Source organism: Pavona decussata, unplaced genomic scaffold (genome assembly GCF_977016875.1).
Source record: "Pavona decussata unplaced genomic scaffold, jaPavDecu1.1 SCAFFOLD_90, whole genome shotgun sequence".
NCBI lineage: Eukaryota > Metazoa > Cnidaria > Anthozoa > Scleractinia > Agariciidae > Pavona > Pavona decussata.
In genome coordinates, this window is record NW_028145507.1 from 1,019,717 (window position 1) to 1,043,127 (window position 23,411).

At 38.3% G+C, this 23,411-nt stretch overlaps 1 protein-coding gene across 2 annotated transcripts; it reads right to left on the reverse strand.

The window, feature by feature from the left end:
• Nucleotides 1-468: 468 nt before the first annotated feature.
• On the reverse strand, nucleotides 469-23,104 carry LOC146474352 (uncharacterized). 2 transcript variants are annotated; one of them, XM_085117201.1, is made up of 22 exons: nucleotides 22,984-23,104; nucleotides 22,774-22,887; nucleotides 18,623-18,729; nucleotides 17,910-18,053; nucleotides 16,221-16,358; nucleotides 15,233-15,297; nucleotides 14,078-14,139; nucleotides 13,358-13,473; nucleotides 13,032-13,218; nucleotides 12,220-12,306; nucleotides 10,495-10,655; nucleotides 10,000-10,134; nucleotides 8,415-8,576; nucleotides 7,319-7,403; nucleotides 6,698-6,870; nucleotides 6,031-6,114; nucleotides 4,838-5,056; nucleotides 4,361-4,479; nucleotides 3,768-3,902; nucleotides 2,082-2,184; nucleotides 1,732-1,855; nucleotides 469-1,074 (listed from the first exon to the last, which is right to left on the reverse strand). In XM_085117201.1, exons 1-22 carry the CDS (start codon nucleotides 23,060-23,062, stop codon nucleotides 845-847), a joined length of 2,829 nt encoding a protein of 942 aa, XP_084973327.1. In that variant the 5' UTR covers nucleotides 23,063-23,104; the 3' UTR covers nucleotides 469-844. The 2 variants fall into 2 exon arrangements, with proteins under 2 accessions (XP_084973327.1, XP_084973328.1); XM_085117202.1 differs by lacking the exons at nucleotides 22,774-22,887; nucleotides 22,984-23,104 and having other exon boundaries at nucleotides 17,910-18,069; nucleotides 18,623-18,727.
• Between the last annotated feature and the right edge of the window lie 307 nt (nucleotides 23,105-23,411).

Consider the following 23,411-nt stretch of genomic DNA (forward strand, 5'->3'; position numbering starts at 1 on the left):
AAGAGAAAGTGATTAAATAAATTAGAAAAGGAGTACAGGGAACCGTTTCTCGAAAGTCCTGATAACTCACCAGGCCCTAAAACTAAAATACGTGCGCAATGTTTTTGACAGAGATTCAATCTTTATTGAATTTGAAATCTTAATAACTTCATAGAACACATAAGGAAACTTACACTAAAAATTACCCCCAATCGATAGCAAGCAGATTTCAAAAATACTAATCAGGCCCGCTGAGTTATCGGGACTTTCCCTTCATTTGCTCCCAACATAGCAATTATATTTTCTACTCCTGTAATTATATAGCCCGTACCTTTTGTATTTTACAGGTGGTACGTTTATAGGTTCTCTGCTTTGTTTTAACAGTTTTTTTTTTCACATCTCCTCTGACCATAAGAACACTGTTACGGTTTATTTAAAAAGTTAAAAGTATATTACATTGATCAAGAAAAAACAAAGATACAAAAAACATTCTTTTTTTTTTTTCAGGCGTTTTTACGACAAATTAATTTGGCGAATTTGGATTTTATCAAAACTTGCTAAATTTTAAAATTTGGTATAAATGTCACCAGAAAATAGGAATCTGAATACACCGTCTAAATCGTTACATGTTAAGTTTACAGATAAAGATAAATACAGCAGTACTGTGCAAGCTTGGGTAGCAGATTCTAAATATTTACACCGCAGCCTTTACCGGGTTAAATAGCCCAATTGCACCCATTCACGTCCCTGTTATGTTATCCAAAGTATTCTGAAGTACATCTCTTGTCCACCAAAGTGGGTTCCGTGGTTTCAATCCCAACTCCAAGACATTTCACTCTTTGTTTCCCATTATTCAATGAAAATTTTAGAAAAACTCAGTTTTTACAATAGCGGCCGCGGGATCTTTCATGTAATCCTGAGCGAACTTAATGATGTGCTGTGAGTTGATTTGGTCAAGTCGCGCCTGGACACCAGTTCCCATTTCCTGCAGTTCCTTGACCGGAGGGTAAAAGGAGGCATGTTGATGGTCATCAGGTTGAATGATACAGAGGCGAGGATAATGGTATAACGCCGGCACATCGTTGGATTGTCTCCCTGAATAAAAACATTAGATAGTTCTAAGATTTAATTTCAACTGGCTATTAATACACCTGGAAAGAAATTTAAAAAACAACCTTCAAAATAACGACCTCAGATATCACTGGACTTTCTAATGAGCAATGACAGCGACAAAAAAAATATAAATATCGTCAGTCAGTCAGTCAGTCAGTCAGTCAGTCAGTCAGTCAGTCAGTCAGTCAGTCAGTCAGTCAGTCAGTCAGTCAGTCAGTCAGTCAGTCAGTCAGTCAGTCAGTCAGTCAGTCAGTCAGTCAAATAAACACTTCAAAAATAACATAACTTTTGTAAACTTTAATGGACAAATCCAAGCCAGGTCGGTCAATGGATACTGTTAAGGAAACCTAAAGAAGCGGGAAGACCCAACTAGTAGTTTAGTTCAGCTCAAAAAAATGAAGAGAAGCCTTCTGCGCTCCCCATCTTTGGAACTCGCTACCGGACGGCATAAGGAAACAAAGCGACGATGATGATGATGATAATGATGACTGTCATCACCGTTATTATGTAATTTACTCTTAGCTGATGATAGTGAGGCTGATATCTCTAAACGTCCCGTGGCCTAAGTTGTCCAAAGACTATCTCTCTTCCATTTGTCCGTGTACAAAAACCTACCTAAAATTCAGAGTTGGGGCTTACCGAAAGCATGTTCGGCGTGGTAGTCCTTGGGCACAAATCTGCTCGCCCAGTGAGCGAATTCCTCGATATCCAATGTAACAAACACCATGTCACGATACAGAGCGTAAGCTGCCTCGGTTAGCTCCTGAAAAGGAGAGTGCATTGAAAGGTGGTTTGTTAGGGAATACGAGTTGAAACATTGCAAACACCATGTCACGGTAGGGAGTGTGCCAGGGAACGTGAGTAAGCGTCCGCTAAACAGAAACAAAAACTGCTTAGCCACTGGGGCGAGAGAATACCAAACCTGTTTATAGAGTATATCTCCAATCTAAAGAGCTTTTACTTGTTAACGGATACTTTGATGTCATTACCTTATAAAAGGAACTGTCCTTGGTTATGTTGTTTCTATGTGCCAGCGCAAGTAAAATAGGTAAGTTGTGTGCAAATGGCTCAAAACTGGCGTCTTCCTCAGAACTGAAAAAGAAATCCACAGAAACTATGTCAAGAAGACTTTGACGTTGTCAAAATTGTCAAAAATAATTTAAAATTGTGAACACGTATCTTTCGTCGTGAGCAAATGCTCGTATAGCACTAAGAGGAAGATTTCAGGTGAATTCTTGAAGGAAAAGAAAACGTAATACGTTTCCGTAAATTTTTGCATGACATAACGGCAGCATTTGAAAACGTTGGCTATTTTTTTCGAGTTGCAGGGATGGCGCAGTGCTGAGAGCACTTGCCTCCCACTAATGTGACCCGGGTTCGATTCCAGGACTCGGCGTCATATGTGGGTTGAGTTTGTTGTTGGTTCTCGTCCTTGCTCCGAGAGGTTTTTCTCCGGTTACTCCGGTTTTCCCCTCTCCTCAAAAACCAACATTTCCAAATTCCAATTCGATCTGGATTATTGTCAAGCACTTTATCATGAGCCTCTGGCTCGGGCGGGAGACTGCGCAAGCAATCCCCGTGTTACTCCGTCCGTAGCCACAGACACCTACAAATGGATTCATTGCACTAGTAAATTAAGTAACTACAGTCAACTCTCTCATAAGCGACCACCCTTGGGGCACGAGAAAGTGGTCGCTTACGGGAGGTGGTCGCTTGCGGGAAAGATCAACAAAATAAGCCTAATACTGAATTGTTTAATTACTTACATAAAAATATTACCTTAGCAGCTAAAATAAGGTAAATAGAAACCAATTTATTTGATTTTTTCACATCTATTCATTCTTCTGATGAAACTTTGTATAACATTTTGGAACAGATCACTGTAACAATTCCCGTTTACCTACAGATCTAATTATAGCCATCTTCTCTGTCTGTAAACTGCTATATCCGTCTGTCAGCAGTCCGGGTTAGCGTCATTAAAAATTGAACTTTTGTTACTTCTGAGTAATGATTTACTAACGATCATACGTGATTATGTTGGATGGTCGCTTACCGGAAACAGAAAACAAAAGAATATGTGTAATTTCTGGCCTAAAAAGTGGTCGCGGTCCCTTAAGAAATTTGAGTGGTGGTCGCTTACGAGAGAGCTCTTGAAACAGTATTTAACTGAGAAACAAAACGGTTGTTTACGAAGTGGTCGCTTACGGGAGGTGGTCAGTTACGAGAAGTGGTCGCTATGAGAGAGTTGACTGCAGCTGAACTAGTGATTAGCACCTTCAGAAGACGTACATCAGATTTGATGCAGTGCTTGCTGCCCATTATGCTGCACAAGGTGGACTTGCAACTTTCGAATGTGCGGATGAAAATCCCATAGTGCGAATAATCAAATAAAAACTACTGAGCAGTACTTTCCTGTTTAGCATGTTGTATTATTTGTTTTTCCCTTTAATTCAGTGTAAGAAATTCTTAAGTGTGACCATGGAAATGAACGTTCACCAGTACTTTCTGTGTAACTGTTGTGGTTCAAAATTATCCTTAGTTTAATTTTTATTTCCCATTGTTTTAAACTCATTATCACACATTACCATACCCCAAAACAAAGGGAAATGAAATTTAAACCAAGGATAAAATTGAACCACAACATAACGTCCTACAAACATAATACAAGTACTGACCCTAACTTGGTGTGAAATGCCGCGGAGGTCAGGTGTAGAACTGGCAATCGGCGGTGATCATGAACAAACCGTATAGCCACATCTGTGCACTTGCTGTGGTCATGTTCACATTTGAAGTTTTTAGGCAAGTCATATCTGAAATATCACACCATGTCACAGCATTAGTATAAAGCAGTGTAATAGGCAGTCTAAACCAAAACTTATTATATGTTCCTGTATGAATATTGATACTGAACACGCCCAGTCCCATCTAGTCTCCCTATGATGCATGATTTCTGAACAGCAACAGGTGTGAAATTTCTGGACATAGTCGGTACGTCATGTAAGTTGTTAAGGATCAGTTTGGTGCTTTGTGACTGCGCATCCTCTCAGGTTCACCAGGTCTTTCAGCTCCACATTTTTTTACTCATAAAAACCCAGTATATCCTAGTTTTCGTGAAGGGTTGCATAACTGATTGATTGACTTATTGAAATAATGATTGACCGAGTAATTGATTGTTGACTGACTGACTCTCTTATTTTGCTTGCTTGAGCGATTGATTGATTGGTTGACTGACTGACTGATTGGTTTGTTAATGAATGGAGCCACTTGCCTGTGTACGTCATGAAACATGTGCAGCCTAGAGTCCCTCTGATTGTTGATTGTGTATTCAACATTACGACCTAACTGGAATACTTTGACTCGGACACCATCACTCCGCTGAAGTTCAAGCTACAACAAAGAAGATACGTTACCAATCTAGAATTATTATTAATAGTGCACAACAACAACACAACCCAACCTGGCCTTTGGATCAGCTAACCAATGCACCTATTCATGTACCTATTTCCTCGAATACAAGCTCCTTTGGTGTCATGAAACTTAAATTGACATAGACTGTTCAACAATGAAACAAAATTAGAAATAGTGGGGAGGGGAGGTTGAAATCACTCTATGCTCAATGCCACGAACAGCGTCCAAAAGTGAAACCAGTTTACTGAAGTTGAAAAAGCAACAATATGAAATTTGAAATACGCGCCCTGTTTGAAGAAATACGGAACACTAACGAGTTTCACCAGCACCACGTTACCTTAGATAACACGAGGTCCTCCTCCTTTGCTCTCATTTTGCTTCCATCATCAACAACATCTCTGGTGTACGTGGCATAGCACGGAACTCGGCCAAACAGAAGCTCACAGATCAGTTGAAAACAATAAAAAGGATACCATTTGTTTATAAGACTTGGAGCAAGGTATCTGCGTGCTAAGGTCCGAGTGTAAACAGTACCAATCAGTCTAACATCAACATCCTGCGAAAAATACAACAATTTGAAGAGTTTATTCGGAATTTGTTCCTTAAACGCGATGGAATAAATGTGATGGAATATTATATGCCGATAGCGACTTATCCATGGGATAAAGTTATCCGCTCTTTGAACAACTGGGGCCAGGTGAATAAATGAGAATTATGTATTATTCAGTAAGTGACAAAGCCATACTCGGAAAAAATCCGAGTGCTCCTATCATCACATTTTTTTCATCGCGCATATGACAAGTGACATTCCAATCCTAGCAGTATGCAGGATGGTTTTCTCATGAACCTAGTTTATTGGCCCTAGCTCCCACGAGTCTCCTGTAGCTCAGTGGTAGAGTATCCGAACTGGTTATCGCAGGTCTTAGGTTCGACTTCTGATAGGAGCACTCGGATTTTTTTTCCGAGTATGCCTGTGTCATTTACTGCATCATTCTCATTGTTTTTTATACTTTGGGGTTGCCTGGTTGAACACTCCTCTGCTAAATCTAAAATAAATTTTTTGATCTACAAAGGCAAACGATAACAAATGAATCCAGAAATGATGCACGCAAAGACACGAGAAAAATAATATCTTTGCATGTATGACAAATAAAAGCAAAATTACTTGAAATGGCAAACCTGAGAATAAGACCTCAAATTCTTGAAACGAACTAGTCTCTTAAGCAAGTGTTATTTGAGAAGTCACACAACGCTAAACCCTACAAACCCAAACAGTAGCTGCATAGGAGTCCTGGTGTAATGAAATGAAAGCTACAAATTGAATGGGGAGCCTCAAACCAGCTGACAGCCAGTAAGCTGGTCAGTACTTAAGATGGCCTGACTATTACAGGCTAAATGGCTACACTGTTCTGCACTTTGGGATGGCTTGCTAACTACGAAGCAAAGAAACAACAAGGTCAACTTTGTCTAACTTACGAAATCGCAACAATGGCAGGAGTTTGTAAGACGTGTTACAGACAAATTTCATACCATATCAGGAAGGGATCTAAACAGGAATGATTTGTGCACAGCTGGCTGACTGACATTGGATAACCACTCTAGCACAAGCTTGGCCTGGTAATTACAAAAATAACCATAAAGATTGTGAGCAATTGAGGGGCCAGATGGCACTTTTGTTTCATGGATTCTTTTAAACACTCAATGCTTTGTTTGACTTTCTTGGTAAATTAATGGAAAGTTACTGGGTGCGCAGTGGTGTATTGGTTAACATGTTGGACGGTAGACCAGAAGGTCAGACCTTTGAAGTCTAGCCTCTGCTGTTGTGTCATATGCTTAGACAAGAAACTCTTCCTCTAGGTATATAAACGGGTACCCCAAACATACTGTGGGGGGTAACCCTGCAGTGGATGACTATCCCATCCAAGGGGTGGGGGAGAGGGGGTGTTAGTAGCAATATTCCTACTTGCTTCATGTGACAGAAACAGCATTAAGTTCCGACTGTGTGAGTCACGGGTGACTTGCAAATGCGTATGGCAAAAGAAGCAAATTCGTAGCATTGTTAGAATCTGAAAACAACTCCACATTCCAAACATTCTGAGCAAACATTATCGAAATTATGAAGCAGTTTTTGCAGCAAACTCTCAAGTAGGGCATTATTTGTCCTTAACACTTCAAGTGTAAAAGTCACAACACTCACTGTCACAGGTCCATGATAGTCCAGTCTGAGATAGGTGGACTGGGAACTAGAACATTTGTGTACTGCTGACCAGCTGAGACTGCGGAATGCTGTGAGTGTTGGATAGCCTGTAATTCCATACCGCTGACATGTGTGTGGATCAGATGAACAGTTGTGTATATACAAGGAAGCACCTGCAAAGAAAAGAAAACAGAACTGTATAGGACATAGAAAAACAGACACACTACTTCTTGCTCTTCCCAAAGATCTAGCCTATAATATTATAAGGTTAATGAACACTGTTTCGTACTATCCTGGAATCCTGTTAACCTGCTGGGCACCAAAGGATGTAAAACTTGGTCATGTTATTAATGTGGTGACCAAATTAAAGGGACAATTTGCAAAAACAAATGACTGGAGAAGGTTTTGTTCTGGAATAATAACGAGGTGGTTGTAAACATAAGAAAAACAATAGAAAACCAAGATAAAAAAATGCAAATGTTACAACGATAAACAAGTGCAATGGAATAAATAAAAGGCAAAAAATAAAAAATTTTTTTGGGTAAAGTGACAATGTTTGGTGGCTTTTGTTTTAAACAGAAATGTCTTCTTACATCATCATGTAGTCCTGAAAGTACGCACCTATATACTTGGCATCTATTGATATCTGCTCAATTGTTGGCATAACTTTAACACAGTAGCTACAGCCATCTATGAGAAATACAACCTACAGAACACACAAGATATAGTAATTAATGTCAGAATCAGCAAAATTTACAGATTACATGGAATATCATTGAACTTTGCATGCTATTCCCATGCTCTAGAATGTACAAGCAGTTATCATACTTAATTTGCTCAAAGTAGGACAGAAATTAATTAGACTTCTTTGATTTCTCACAGAACCTTTCTCAACCAGCTGGGTTGAAGATCATCATTGATCAGAAAACTTTCAGGAGTCATGTGACTACAAAAGAGTGTTGCATGTACACTGCTGTTAGGAGAAAGACCAGGCAGCAACACTTTGGACTCCAAATAATCATAATAATCATTTAAATAATGGAGGAAGAGAGACAGAAACACTAGCCAACACTAAAGAGGTATTAGGAGTTGATCTACCAGCAGCATACAATGCTCTCAGATTGTGGTCATGGGACTCCTATGATCACTGATCACTGTCAACCAAACTGGTTGACTACAGCCGTGCAAGGCAGCCTCATTTTATTCTTTCAATTTTGCTCTGACTGCTTGGATAATGGAGCATAATGCGCTCTTGACCCCAGCTCTGATACATTACAGTACAGCTGGTTATGGAACTTTTTTTGTGACCAACACTATTATTTGGCCTTTTCAACCATGGAGACTTTTCACTGCAGTATTGATGGTCCTGATTTCTTGAAGAGTATTTATGACTAAAATTTGCAAACATCTGTTGTCATTTTGGTGAAATTCAGTAGTTTCCCCCTTACAACACAAAATACTCCCTTTCCATTTTTTATTTTGTTCACAAAGGATGCTAATCATGATTCCTTTGTCCTTTTACTTTAACAAGGGTTTACTGGAGAAACTAAAAATAAGACAAACATTTGACACAAGGGCTATGCCCCAAGTGCTTTGCTTCAGTTTGTTATGTAGGTATAAGACTTGGCACTGGTGAAACATAGAAGAAGCTGCTGGTAACATTGGAATGTACTAAACTAAGTCTTTTCAACTTTTATCTGCTGCGGACAAAACTTACCAGTGCTACTGAAAACAACTGGGATGACTGTTTCCTTGGCAATTCCATGTATGATATAACTGGTCCAACTGATTGCTCTATTAAGGAGGCCCAAGTCTTGTCATTCACATAACTGAACTGAAATTTCTTTGTCTTTGGTTTGACATTCATGTGAGTAGTGACCTATTCAGAAGATTCAACAAAAATGATAATTATTGGCATCTTGGAAACTCATTACCATGTTATAACAAGCATTGTACCAATCTGTAAATGGGTATATGCTGTTTAATAAAAGTGATGGGGGTCACCATCCTGTACTGCTCGGTAGAAATCTGGCAGAGGAATCCTACAAGATTTTATGGGATTCTTGCATGATCTTTCAGGATCCTACAAAAGATCCTAATGGGAATAAGCACTGTACAGAGGGAGAAGCTACAGCAAATGGGAAAAGGATCCTCTTCAGAATGACACAACATATTGCATATAAAGCTGATTCTTAAGACCTTACAGGTTCTCTAAAAAGGATTTAAGAGCATCTTAGGTTAGGTTAATTAAGACCTATTAACAATTCTCCATCGGAGCAAACACTAAATTCTGAAAAAAATTATAATTCTGAGGAAACAAACCAAGGAAAGCTGAGCGAGGTAAGACCTACATCTACATATAAGCCAAGACTACAAAAACTTAAAACATGGGGAAAGTGGCAAACCCTGAAGTGTGCTGTGAAGGGAGGTTTTGCCCAAAAGGGGTGACTTTCCTCAGAGTGGTGAAACTAGTGACTAAGTCTTTTGTGTATCACGCCTCAGGGTTTTAAGGGTTCTTGTTATTTTTTTTTTTTTGATAAAGCCATAAACATTTTGAATAACAGGTAACAAAGTTGATGGGTTTGTATCAAGTAACCATCTTTAAGTGCACTTAAGGCAAGTTAAACTAGAGGCAGTAGTTGCGAATCATTGGTCTTCTGTTTTCCTGTCAGCCATATGGCCCACCCGACTCCCAATAGTGCAGATACAGCCCTTCCTTTTCAGTACCGGTATACAAGTCCTCAAGTGGAGTTGAGTTCTACCTTAGCTACAAGTACTTCTACTTTGAACTTGCAAGTTACATTGGTCAGCTTGCCTGCCTTGCTGGCCTGACTGTTGGTATCCAGGCTGTTGAGTCTGCTGTAGCTAACATGTGCTCCTCCAATGTCTCTGTCAACATCTCCAGTAATAGTGCTACTTTCCTCCTTAGCTCCATCAACCAACATGCTACTGGGCTAAGGCCATAGTCTCTACTGGCATGGGGTTTATCATTGCCTCAGCCCTCCCGCAAAAAGGTAGCCATTCCTTCCTTTGTTTGTACCCACCCCTCCCCATGTTATGCTCTATCCTCCTCTACCATGCCTGGCCTGCCTTCCTGCCTTGACTTTTCTCTAGTGCCAGCCAAACTCATAGCGCAGATTGTTTCTGGCAAGTTTATTCATGAGAATGATTTGCTTTTCATGAACTTTGCCCAACACAAGCCTGAGCATTTACATCTTGAATGCAGACGAGGGTAGACCAAATGACAAGATTTGAGTCTGAGAGATGAAATACTCTGCCTGAATCAATAATTTACAGCCCACCTTGGTTTGCCATGAGTGAGGAGGCAATGCTGGTCCATACATGATGTTACTTTGCTCAAACCCTGAGGCATCTATAACAGTACTGTTATCATGTACATCACAAGTGTCTTTCTGAACTTCAGGGTAACACACATTCTAGTAGAATTAAAGGTGAGATAATAGTCAGTCCTGGCAAATACGTTTGAGATTCATTTTGTGTTTGAATTTCAAATTTCCTTAATTTCATTCAACTAAAATAACTCAAATCTACTTGTTCATTTTGGTCTACCTAGAAAACTGACAATAAGTCAGTGATTGTGGGAGTCATTGGTTAGGAGATGGCAAAAGTTTTTAGTATTAAATTAAATAAAATTCAAAATAATTTGGTGAAATGAAATGAAATTCAGCTCATTAAAAGAGATTCTTGGCCAGCAAATCATTCCCCAAGCTCATGGTTTAATAGTTAATATTTAATAAAGACTGTTTATGATTGTATGATTTGTCGCAAAGACACACCTTGGAATCACTGCTTTCTTTCCATGGATTATAGATCTGATCACTATCATCATCTGAAGGCACAGATGATATCAGAGTGACAGACAACATCTGTAAAAAGTCATACAGCATCAGAGGAGTGGGTATGCCCCTATCAAACATTTGCTGTTTTATTACAAACCCTAAAAAACACAATCAATCTGCAATTAACAAAAAGGATATAAGTGAAACTCTTGACTTCAACAAGAGTCTGAGATAAGGTTTAAAGGTAGCATCATGATGGAACCACCGGGGTTTTATAACTATACATGCATAAAATCTCCAGATCAAATTTGAATAAAAAGAGCCAACTTTACTGAGGGTTTTTACTTAAGAATTGAACTTTCCTTTAACGTGGAACTGCAATTTTATTAGGGCTGGTTCACACTGGTGACAGAATTGGAAGTGTAAGGAATCTTCCATTCCAGGGGGAATAAAAAAATGGAGACAGAAAAAATTTTGTAATCATAAGTTCGAAAAGGATCAGAATATTTCCTTTTTCTTCAAATTTTGCTTCTGATTTTGTCGCCTGTGATCATGTGTGAACTGGTTGAAAGGAACCAGAAACTCAAGCAGAAGAATCTACCATCACGTAGCTCATTGACAACCCCTTTAAGCAAGATTTAGAACGTTCAGAAAACATGGCGGCCTTCTCTGATTTTGAATGAAAGCGGTGCTTCTGTTTCTGCTTCCATCATATTGATTCACACTACTAGGTGATTCTGACTCTGATTCTTAATTTGCTTCTGTCGCTACTGTGAACCAGGCTTTAGGTTAATACTAAGTTTTGGAATAACATCTTGAGAGAGTGTAATCAAATTAATGGAACATCCCCCACTGTCGCCACATCACCATCCCTGCCTCACTGCTGTCACCTCACCGTCCCTGCCTCACTATCATCACCTCTCTGTCCCTGCCTCCATGTCACCACCTCACCGTCCCTACTCACTGTTGCCACCTCATCATCCCTGCCTCACTGTTGTCACCTCACCGTCCCTGCCTTACTGTCGCCACCCCACCTCACCAGCCCAGCCCCACTGGTGTTACCTAACCTTCCCTGCCCAACTGTTACCACCTCACCTTCCCTGCCTAACTGCTGTCACCTCATCCCTGCCTCACTGTTGCCACCTCACTGTCCCTGCCTCACTGCTGTCACCTCACCGTCCCTGCCTCACTATTGTCACCTCACTGTCCCTGCCCCACTGTCCCCACCTCACCATCCCTGTCCCACTGGCGTCACCTCACCTACCCTACCCCACTGTCGCTACTTCACCGTCCTTGCCCACTGTCACCACCTCACCATCCCTCCCTCATTGTCGCCACCTCACCGTCCCTGACCAACTGTGCCATCACCTTCATCCGCCCCAGTTTCGCCACCTTAATGTCCCTGTCCGATTATCATCACCTTACTGACCCTGCCTTACTGTCGCCACCTAACCATCCCTACCCCATTCACTGTAACTGCCCCATTGTTGCTAGGTGGTGGCCATTAGACAGGGGTGGTGAGGTCACTGTTCTGTCCCATTATGGGTCCCTTCCCCACTCCCTCTCAATTCTCCTGAGCATTATACAAACAGTTGATTCAAGAGGGCAGCAAGGTATATTTACACCCAAATATAATTGGTACCACCTAATACATGTACTAAATTTTGACAGGGGCCAGCTTAGCAAAAACATCATTGTGTAGTAAAGTGAACTAGCTCTAACTTTGTGTAGTCATTTCTCTCTCCTGCCAGAAAGCCACAGTGAATGGTACAGCATTGACATCAGATGCATTTACATATCTTGAAACCACTGAGAAGAAAATAACCAAAAAATATTATGCTAATATAATCATCACTTGGTGAAAGACTAGCCCAGCTGTCCGTTGAAATAACCAAGAATTTTAGGAATCATATAAATTTATAGCATTCTATGCATAAATGAGCTGTGCATAACGATACATGTGCCTTAGGTTTCTATATATTACATATTTTATAATTATGCAAATAAAACTAATTCCCCCTCACCTTGTGAAGGTACCTTTGGTAGTTGATCTCATCTCCCTGAAGGCAGCTGAATGTTTGTTACATCCCTATAGCACATGATTGATTTTATTTATATCCCCACTGGAGATGGGTCTGCTCATAAAAGGCAGCACCCTACCAACTGAGCCTACTTTTCTTTGTATGCTTTGTCTTTTGACTTAGTCTGAAATGTTATGGTGCATCAAATAGCCTATTATTTATCAGGCTATTGACAGGTTCTTATTGATAACCATGCATGATCATCATACCATTTAATATTTTATTTTCAATGATTTGGCCCTTTCAGGTAAAGGATTGGTGCAACTAAGGAAGTAATAGTTATCGTAAATGTACCATTGAACTTTCCTGACTACATTGAAACTTTGTTCAACTTTCACATGTTCATCTTTGATTGTACATGTACATGTATATTACATGTGTTTCTTCAGTAAGGTTTCTATTTATATGTTTATTCATATATGAAAGTTAGAAATAATTTAATTTATTAAATACCTTGAGGATAATCAACAATATTGAGCATTCCAAAACGTAGAGATATTCTCATTTTTGTAAAGGTCTCACGTGAGCGGTGGAAGCCACTGAGGTAGTTGACAGTGTGGGAACTTCGTGGAGAGTAGAAGCACACAACAATTGGAGGCTGTGGATGTTTTGTTTCCAAGACGTCACTAACAAAATTGTCCTGCCAAACAACAGCCCCATGTTGAACAAAAAAGAACTCAATCATTCCATATTAAATCACAAATATGTGATGTCTGATTACATATAAATTCTGTCTAACCAAAACAAGGGTTAGTCAGAAATATCAGTGCCGTACTAACCAGGTTCAAGTGAATAGCTTGGCTGTGTAGAGTGACCAAGAAAATCTCAAGTCTTCCTTCTTCAATGTCATGAACACCTTGTAGCAGAGACAGAGGCCTTTTTGTCTCTTTCCATTCTAAAAGAAAAAAACTGGTCAGCATGACAACAAAATAACTCATGACTGTAAGGACTCAGTTCCAAGGTTGTTAAGTCAGGTGCCAAAAAAAAAAAAAAAAAAAAAACTTACAGCAATACTTATACATGTTAGATAGATTGTCTGTAGGTCTGGTGATCACAAGCCAAGAAAAACAAACACAGACTCATCAGGTTAATTTCCACTGACCTGTGAACAGATTACCTATTTTGCTATTGATTTTGATTTCATTGTATTAGAAATTTCACTGAATCCATGCAAACACTAACATGAGGATAATAAATGTACACCAAAATTTTTAATTAAATATGCAATGTTAGTTAACTTTGCTGAAATAACAAAAATTAAGGATATTAATTACAGTCAGTTGTCATTGGATGATTTGACTGGCCCGTTGACAATGACTGAGTGACATTTTGGTTATTACTGGATTAAGAGCAAATCTTTCTGCGTAAGTGTTTTTTTGACATGTCTGGAAGAGTGCTGCATAGTCAGAGATTTCTACAACTTCCTTCTTTTTAGTTACCTTTAATCAATCACAATTGACTTAGAGTTTTAACATGGGTAAAACTAAACTTCAACTAACCTTGAGAATTGAAAACCATCACAGCTGGCAGTTGACTGAGATTAAATGTCTGCATTACAAACCTGTTAATGACAGGTTTACATGAAAATTGTGTTCCACAATAAGAGTTTAATTCTGTCTAATGCACTAAGCATTACCACTTTTAACAGTAAGTAGTTTACAAACATGCTACTCGACATTAAAAATTAAAATAATGAAATGTGAGCTGCACCCCAGCTTGAAGATAATAGGAAAACAAGACTGTGCCTCAAGACTAAGATGCAATCAGGGCTCAGAGGAGGCCTCAACAGAAAGCATTGCCAGATGTCATGTCACAAAAATAATTCATATTTCCTTTCTTATGCTGTGTGCATTAAACCACCTGATTGTAGGGTATGCCTGAATGTAACCCAACAATTTGAGTTCAGGTCAAGAGTCTGACATCTGACCAGTTCAACCAGTTATTTCCCTGCCAATATCTACCATAAAAAAAGCAAGGATACTTAACAGGTTTTTGTGGAAAATTCAAGGTGGAATTTTGTTCAACTAAAATAAATTTTACTGCTTCCTCTCCTCCTTTGTTGGATGACCCTTTCCCAAATACAAGAAATATAAAATGAAATTTATTCATGTAGCAATAATATTACTATTACAATAACGGTTTTATTAAACATATCTATAAACATGCCTTGGATTACCTTTTAAGCTCACTAGTAAGGAAATCATGAGTACCGTGATTTTGGAATGTGAATTAATGGTCTGAAAATTTGGTGAATTTTTGCTTTGAATATCTCCAAGAATTAAATTATGAATAAATTGGTTTTGAGAAGCTATATTGAACGCATGAAATATCATTTCATCTGATATTTTCAAACACTTATCGCTGTTTTAAAATTGGATGAAACAGTCATTCTCATGTTTGAGATATTGCATCAAATTAATACCAGAGCTTAATATACTGTATTTTCACTACAAGAAATTGAGGAAAATTTGTTTTGCAATACCATCCCCCTCTAATCCCACTAGGATCCACCTCACAAAAGAATAAACAGTTCTTAGGGTTAACTACAGTGGCCTAAACATTTACATTATTTTTCTGGGTCATTATTTACAAAAAAGATGAAGAGAAATGCTGTTATAAATAACTTTAAACTATAAAATATATTCAAGCCTTACATCTCATCATCAGTCAAAGGAATAACAATAAAAGCTTTAATTCTTTTCTTCCATCTTTTAGCTACCTGCATCACCAACAATGAACAAAATAAAATGATATCAGATTACTCTGTCTAACAGTGCTCTACAAAAATTGTTTCCAGTGAGTATACAGCCAGTATTTCAGCTTTGCCAGCCTGAGAGGTAGGGTACATGTAGCCATAATATGTCCTCCAAACTACAAGTACAGCAGCTGCACTATATGAAGGTGAAGAAAAACTTATAATATTATAATTATAATAACTAGTATAAAACATTTGGCATCTGACCTGAGACGTGTTCTTTATAATTTACACAACAACTATAATCTGAATAAATGTTGCTGTTGCTCCTTTATGAATGAATAAGGCACATTCATAAGAAACACAAAATACAGACTGAGGTGACTTAGGATTTTCATTCTGGCACAGAATCCTCTCACATATTATTGCCACGGTCCGACAATGACACATGAGAGTGGGGTTGGGAGTAACTATTGGCTTGGGATTCACATGCTGTGGGCTTGTGTTGGACAGAAATGATTCTGTGCTGTTCATAGGTACATGTAGCAGCGATTTCTGCAATTTCAAAATAATTTCTGACAGTAAAATCTCCAAAATTTTTTAACTGACAAAAGGTTCCCTTACAAGTCAGCTATGATAAAAATAAAATGCATTTGGTACCCAATCCAGTTATGTACATGTATGCAAGTTTATATTTTTATTTTTATTATAGATTTTAGGGTGAAGATACACTGTAGTTGTGATATGATAAAAGCTATTAATATCTTAATAAAAGAAACAGTGTTATTGGATTTGTAGACACTGTTAGCTCTTCATCTTTGAAAAATCAGGGAATAATAAACTAGCAATAAACATACACTACAGTTGTACCCTGAACTCTTTGACACATTAATTCCCCCCAAAACTGACCAACAAAATCGCTTATAATATGCTTTTAATCTTCTAACCTTGTTGAGATTATTTTCTACTGTTTGATGATGCAAGTGACCAGGAACTCCTACTAATGTATACCCTCCATGACTTTCAATCACATTTGACAGACTATCAGAGGTGAGTGGCGGTACCCTTAAGGCAAACACCTTTTTCTACAGAAAAAAAAGGAACAAACCTGTGGTGACTTTACATACTGTACTAGCTAGATTTTTGGTTAGGCCCTATCTCAGAACAGCAATGAATTAAAATTCACAGTTGAGAGATGGTAATCATTTTCTATCAGGTACCATATTCTGAATAGACTACTGTCTAACAAGTATATTCATGACTGTCATTTAAGTAACTGGCAGGTAGCCAGCTACTCAGAGTTTGAAAATGACTAAAACAAAACAAGAATGATACCTTTTTAAATTTTGCTTTTGAATAAAGGGCCACTTTCCTGGTGCAACTGGATTTTTCAAAGTTAAATTCCAGTCCTGTTATTCCTACTGTCACTTATAAAATTAATGATTGTACCACCCTGCTAGCAGAGCCTTTCTTTTGCTTGCTCGATTTTGGCGTTCGCGAGAAAGACTCTGCATGAATCGAGTAAGACTCTTTATTGAGAATGCGCTGCAGGTTGCTAGGATACAGTTTCGAACCCAGGCCTAATATGCCTAATAGGCGTGCGCTTGCCTCCAATACAGCATTTCAAGGCGAGCCTTTCAGATCATTTTTCAGGGCAATGAGAGGAGAAACCACCGTTAACATCGGCTGCGAAGGAACATGAAACGAAAGTTCATCTGACCGCTTCGATAACTTGTTCATTAACGGATCGCCAGTTGATAAATTAAGGATTTGCCATGTCCGGTAGGAAGAGAGACGAACGTATCTGAGCCGGAAAAAAATCAAATCATGTAATCCATGGAACATACCAATTATAGTACACTCAATTCACGTCACGCATGACCAGTATTTCCGAGAATGAAATGAACATTCGAATTTCTCTTTCTAATGTCCAACATGTGAATGGAATGTTGAACATTTCTCTGGAAATCTTTCCGAAGAGGACGCATTAAGAGAAAAAAAAAAAAAAAGATTCAACATACTTGGGAAACAATTGTTATTCTAGAAATACTTAATGTTGTAATGTAAAGAAAAATTCAAAGCTTTATACCGTCAATAAACTAGGGAAACTTCTACGGGAAATTTGAAACCTCGTTGGCGATGTTCAAAACTGACAGGTAAATTTCAAAGCACCGTTCAAATTTCAAAATACCGGTGTCAACGTGTCAATGTGTAACGGCGGCTTTAAGAAGAATCTCGTCGAGAATAACTTGGCTTCGAGCACGATGAGCAGATCTGGCAGCCATCTTGATTTGTCATGGTACAGCGGGCTCAATTATAACCATCGGTTTTAGCACTAAACGGATGCTCGCACTGGAAAAACCAGTTTGAAGAGAGAAAACAAGATTGACTAGTCCACAAGTTCGGGCTGCGGCAGCTTCAAACAGTTGACGCAATTCAGGCAGAGCCTCCTTTTCTCTCCTCAGTAAAGAAAAAGACAAAAGGAGGCTCTGCTCGCAGGGTGTGATTGTACATACTTGCGTCAAAATGTAATTTACCTAGTTTGCAACTAAGTAAAATGTATTTAACTAGTAATCAAGAAGACATTACCAACAGAACCTACATAAATGAGATGATATATTCAGCTTGAAACATACCACATTCTTAAACCACAACAGTAATGAGCTGGTTGTAATGGGTGTCTGGGTAGGCACTAGATAGCTGACTGGTGAAGCAGATGTCCATATGTGACATTGCAGAACAGGAACACTCCCAGGGTGGCCTTCCCAAAGTAACATTCTCTATAAAAGTATGACACTGAGCAATAAATGATATACAGGTATACACAGTGCTGATTATGGGACAAAAAATTTCTGTGGAGTGACTAATACATGTACCCGAAAATTTACTGAGGTTGTTCATAAAAGATTGGAATTCCCCATCTAAATTTTGATCACTTGAAGAAGCCTGTTACCATCTTTTACGAATTTCCTGCTTTCTTAATTTGCATGAAGTGCACTATGAACACTTATGGTTTCTTTTGGAAAAAAATTAAATGTATTCAACAAATAAGTGGCAAATAACAACAAATATTAAACTAAATATTAAGTTTTAATTAACTTTTGCCCTCCTCCAACTGGCAAGAATATTAGGAAATGTTTAACATTGACCTTGGTCAAGATTCTGGAGGAAAGGGCTAAAATACTAATTTGTTGTTTTTTATATACAAAAATAATTAAATAATGCCAATTATTAACCATTTAAAGAGATGCATTTATTTAATTAAACTGCTTTGTTTGGCAGCTAGGGAGGGGTGAAATGCAATGTCAGATAAGAGGAAATGGCATTTCAGAGGTTTTAGCCACAATACCTTGTCAAGGTTAAATGCTGCAATGGTCCAGTTTTTTAAAAAGCTTTTTGGTGGCAAGTTTCTCAGCAATACTTTGAAACCCTCCTCCAGCTTGGAAGAACGAATATCTGATAGAAAATAATAAACATGATTAATAAATAAATAAATAAATTAATTAACAACAAAGGCTCTGACTAAAACAATGTCATTAAAATTATTGATTTTATTGTTTGTCAATGGTTTGAAAAAGTTATATCATCTAGGTAGCAACGGCTTAACCTAACAAAATAGACTTCCAAATATTTATTTTTCATGAATCACAGATTATCCAGCCTTCTTTATAATGTGACCTTTTTACACAAAGGATAAAAATGCTAGTAGAGAAGAAAATTTATAAAATAATATATTATGTTTGAGATGACTTCATACCTTCCATGAGTTCAAATGTAAATTCCATGAAATCTAAATTGCATCAAGTTTTCCATCTTAGCAATCATCCACCATCGGTTATTGTCTTAATGTCCAAATGTGTTATGAGTGTAATATCCTAAAGTGCATTATAAGTCAAGCTTTTTTCCGTCCAACCAAACATTTTTTATTCTTAAAGATAACGACATGTTTTATTAGTTGAGTTGTTAACAAGAGAGGATCAAGTACCCCTTGATCCTCTCTCTTTTTTTTTTTTTTTATTACAAATAATTACAGAAAATTGATTCATACAACAAAAGCCTTACAGACAAAAGAGGCGTTTACAGGACAAATAAAATAAAATAAAGTCAAAAAAAAAATATATCAGTAGCTAAACAGTTTTCTACAGCCGTTTTCTTTACATAGTTTGGTGGCAGCGGTGGATAATAACATTCACGTCAGATAATAATAAGGACAGTTTGGTAGCTACCTCAATTTACTAGGGAATGGGGACTAAGCTTAGAAAGGTGTGACCCTAAATTTTTTTTTTCTTGATTTCTAATTAATATTGAGGAAAGGGAAGAGAGGCTCCCATTTCTTTTGATTTGCTCTTGATTTATAAGACTCAATGTGAAATTGTGACTTGAGGACCGGAAGGAAGCTTTTTAAAAGTGGGATCTTATTGTCTACCCTGCAACACCATATGAAGTACCTTGCTAAAAGAAAGCACAAATTCAGTTGAAGGGCGGAAACGGAGTTGTCAGACCTCAGACCTAAAAAAATGGCTACATCTTTGGAATAGTTTCTTGGTATTCACTTAAACTGCTCTAGCCTTTCAACCAAATTATCCCAAAAAAGAGAGACCTTTGGACAGAGCCAAAAAAGGTGGGCTACGTTTTCTGAGGAGCCGCTACAGAAAGAGCAATTCTGGTCTTCTTTAATACCAATTTTGGTTAGAAAAACGTTTGTGGGTAGGATACGGTGAAGAAACCTGTACTGGAAGTTTACCAGTTTTGTGCTTTTGGTACTCTTAGCTGCTAGCCCATAAGTGGCTTTCCAATCAGGAGTCCAATTTTCGTCAGAGGGAAAACTGTTGTTCCATTTCAGTTGGCTTTTCACTGGTGAGGTGCTTTTGGTGGAAAGAAGTTTCTTAAACACTAACCTGTTACCCTTGTCACTTTTAAGAAATGTATGGAGGAAAGAGTCGGGTGTTATTGTGTCATCAGTTTCCTTAGGAAAATGAGCATTGTAATGGTAACGAAGGGCTGATACAAGGCCAAAGTACTTCAATGGCTTTACTTGTATTTTGTGAGTGTTAATAAACTCATCAAAAGAGAGAAAGTTGTGCGAGACCTTCATTAGATGAGCTATCTTGGTAATTCCATGAAGAGAGAGTTGTTTATTGAAAGCCGGTTTGTCTTCAATCCTAATTAGCGAATTGTGCCATATAGGTTGCTCAAGGAATTGTTGCTTCGTTTTTATATGTTTACAGAAATTGACTTCTGACCAAATTTCCAGAAGTTCCTGTACAAATGGGTCTTGCACGGTTATTGTCTTTCGAGTATCACTTTTATTTAGATTACCAATGAACACTGATTTTCCGCCATATTTTCGAAGTTCAAGTTCGAAAAACTCTTTCCATTTTCCATGATTACAATCATCAAGATATTTTTTAATCCAGTTAGTCTTAAGCGACTAATGTTAAACAGCGTTATGTCGACCATTTTTAAACCTCCTTTGTCGTAGTCGTTTATTTTCACGCTTCGTTTGATCTTGTCTCCTAGGCAACCAAACATGGTTACTACTGATAAGGTCCCAAGGTGGGGTGGGGGGGGGGGGGGGGGTTGGAGTGATGGTCGTACCTTTTAGAAGTTAAAATTAGTGGTTTGGTGTACCCGCTAGGGTGTTAAAATCTAAAAATGACTTCTGTAAGAGGTATGGTCTGTGGTACCTTTTAGGGCACTGAGACGAAAAAGGTGAGAGGAAGTAAATGTCAGTCAACTGATTTGGTACCTCAACTTGGGATAAAATATTGTTCAGACCACACCCACAAAACAGAATATTGGTACCTTTTAGGGGTTCTTTTCAAAATTTCTGATGATCACTTCTGCCACATTTAAATGGCAGTCCCCACTCCCCCCCCCCCGCCCCCGGTTTTATCTTGTCTTTGTGCTTGTCTTTAATAAAGTTTGTTAATGGCCCCAAACTCCTTTGCTATATTTCATTGTGTTTATACTGATTAACATGGTAGTTAAGATAGCCCCCCTCTTTAATGAAATTTTTCTGAACACTGCCTACCTTGGGTTTCTATGATACCTATTTCAAAAGTTACTGCTGTTAGAGATTAATTAATAAAAGGGTAACTAATCCTATGTTGAATTTAACGACATTTTTTCATTTTTCTTAGATTTGCCTCATAATTTTTTTTAAACTATGGCCTTTAAATATTATACTATATTTTATACCCAAAAACCACCTAGTGAATTTTTTGCCAGGTTTGCCCATCATTTTTAAAATTGTTCCTTGCAAAAGACACTCTGTCAGTATCCAAGAGGAACAAATTAGAAGAGCGCTGAAGTGGTGTGATTTGTAAGCAAAAAGGCATAGATGTAAATAAATCTTCTTAAAATTTTCACCAAAATGGCTCTGGAACTTAGCAAAAAATATGGCGTCATGGTTTGGGACATATTTATTTTGAGCGCATTCCAAATACATGTACAATGCAAATTTGAGCAATAAAAACCACCTAAAATTCAAGATAGGCAACCATATTTTCCTAATGTAGTAAAAATGGTGAGGTACATATAGGGATAAGAACTTTGTTGCTCATATGTAAGGGGAGGGAGGGTAAATTATAGAAGGTATATGCTTAACTATGCTCCATGAAAGATGCTGCACACGCAAAATCACATACACAACACTTTTTCTGGCAGCTAACAGGGGGGTGCAGAGATGGCACTCGCCACCCACCAATGTGGCCCAGGGGCCTGTTTCACGAACGTCCCGGTAACTTACCAGGCCCAATAAGTATATTTTTTAATGTTTTTTCACCGATTACACAGTGATTACAGACATATTACTTGGCCAATGTTTTCATAGAATTATAAGAATTTAAAATTTAGTATTCAAAGCTAACAAAAATTGACTTCTATTGAAACAAATTTATCACCAAAGACACTTATCGGGCCTGTAAGTTACAGAGACTTTCAAGAAACGGGCCCCAGGTTCAATTCCCCATCTCAGCGTCTTATGTGGGTTGAGTTTATTGTTGGTTCTCATCCCTGCTCCAACAGTTTTTCTCCGGGTACTCTGGTTTTCCTCCCTCCACAAAAGACAACATTTCCAGATTCCAATTCGACCTGGAGTGGAGTGGAGAGATCACACACAGAGCCACTCCGTGAATTCCACTGAAATTCCCATTATTTTATTTTTTATTTATTTATTTATTTATTTTTAACAATCACTAAACCCAACTACGCTGGGGAAGGGTGGTAGGATGGGGAGGGGGGAGGGTGGGGATGTCTTGGTCTTCCCGGTAATTAGCTACAGTGTACCAAGTCTCCCAGATTGTCTGGGCATCCCCTGTCCACATCTACACTGTAAATGTTTCCAGTTCTGTAAATTCACTTGCAAGAGGTCAGTACAGATCTGAGGAAGTTTACTCCGATCCAGATTTGACATGTCCAGAGGCTGGAAGGGGTTTGCGCTTGTCACGCACTGTAGAAGACTCTACAGATCAAACAGCATTAACATAAATAACTTACTTGGGTCTCTGTAAAGTACACAAAAAGGCCATTTTGCTGTGGAATTTCTCGTGCGAATTTCCAGGTCTTCTTTTGAAACCAGCAACTCGTCAATAGAGTCACCAGTCCAGTGTCCTAAAATCCGTGAAGCATTAAGATTTAGCATAGTTAACACTATATAAATCTTACCTTTTATAATTAAAAGCTCCTAAAAGAGTATTTTTTTTTTACCTAAAGAGACAGAGCTTCCACTTGCAAGAACACAGAAAACATATGCATTCCACATTACCAGCGTAAACATTGCCGCCATTTTGACGAGTGAGTGCGGGAGGAAACTGGATATGAGGCTCACTTCCAGTACCCTCTCGGTTGTTTAAGATGGCGGCTGAAAAGTTCAAAAATTTTCATGTTTCGAAAGTACATAATATTTGACGTCTTTGGCAATTTGGGCTCCAACCAACTGTTGAAGGCAAATAAGTCTATAAATGCACTCTTAAAGGCGTAACCTGTACTCTCCGAACAATAAGTAGGGTTTCCGGGTGGCAATATTCTCGATTCAAGAATTTTGGACACGTCGTTTTCGTTCAATTATTTATGGTAAGATAGCTTATTTTATCATGTTCCCCTACATAACCATGCGTTAACCAAGCATAAATGTT

Excerpts from the sequence above, each read along its gene's own strand:
- LOC146474352 (XM_085117201.1), bottom strand. The coding sequence starts at position 23,062 with ATGGCGGCAATGTTTACGCTGGTAATGTGGAATGCATATGTTTTCTGT. Across the intron at positions 15,298-16,220 it reads TAGAAAATAATCTCAACAAG|GTAGCTAAAAGATGGAAGAA; the intron begins GTTAGAAGATTA and ends TTGGTGATGCAG. Across the intron at positions 14,140-15,232 it reads CCTTTGACTGATGATGAGAT|GTTTGTAATGCAGACATTTA; the intron begins GTAAGGCTTGAA and ends TGTCATTAACAG.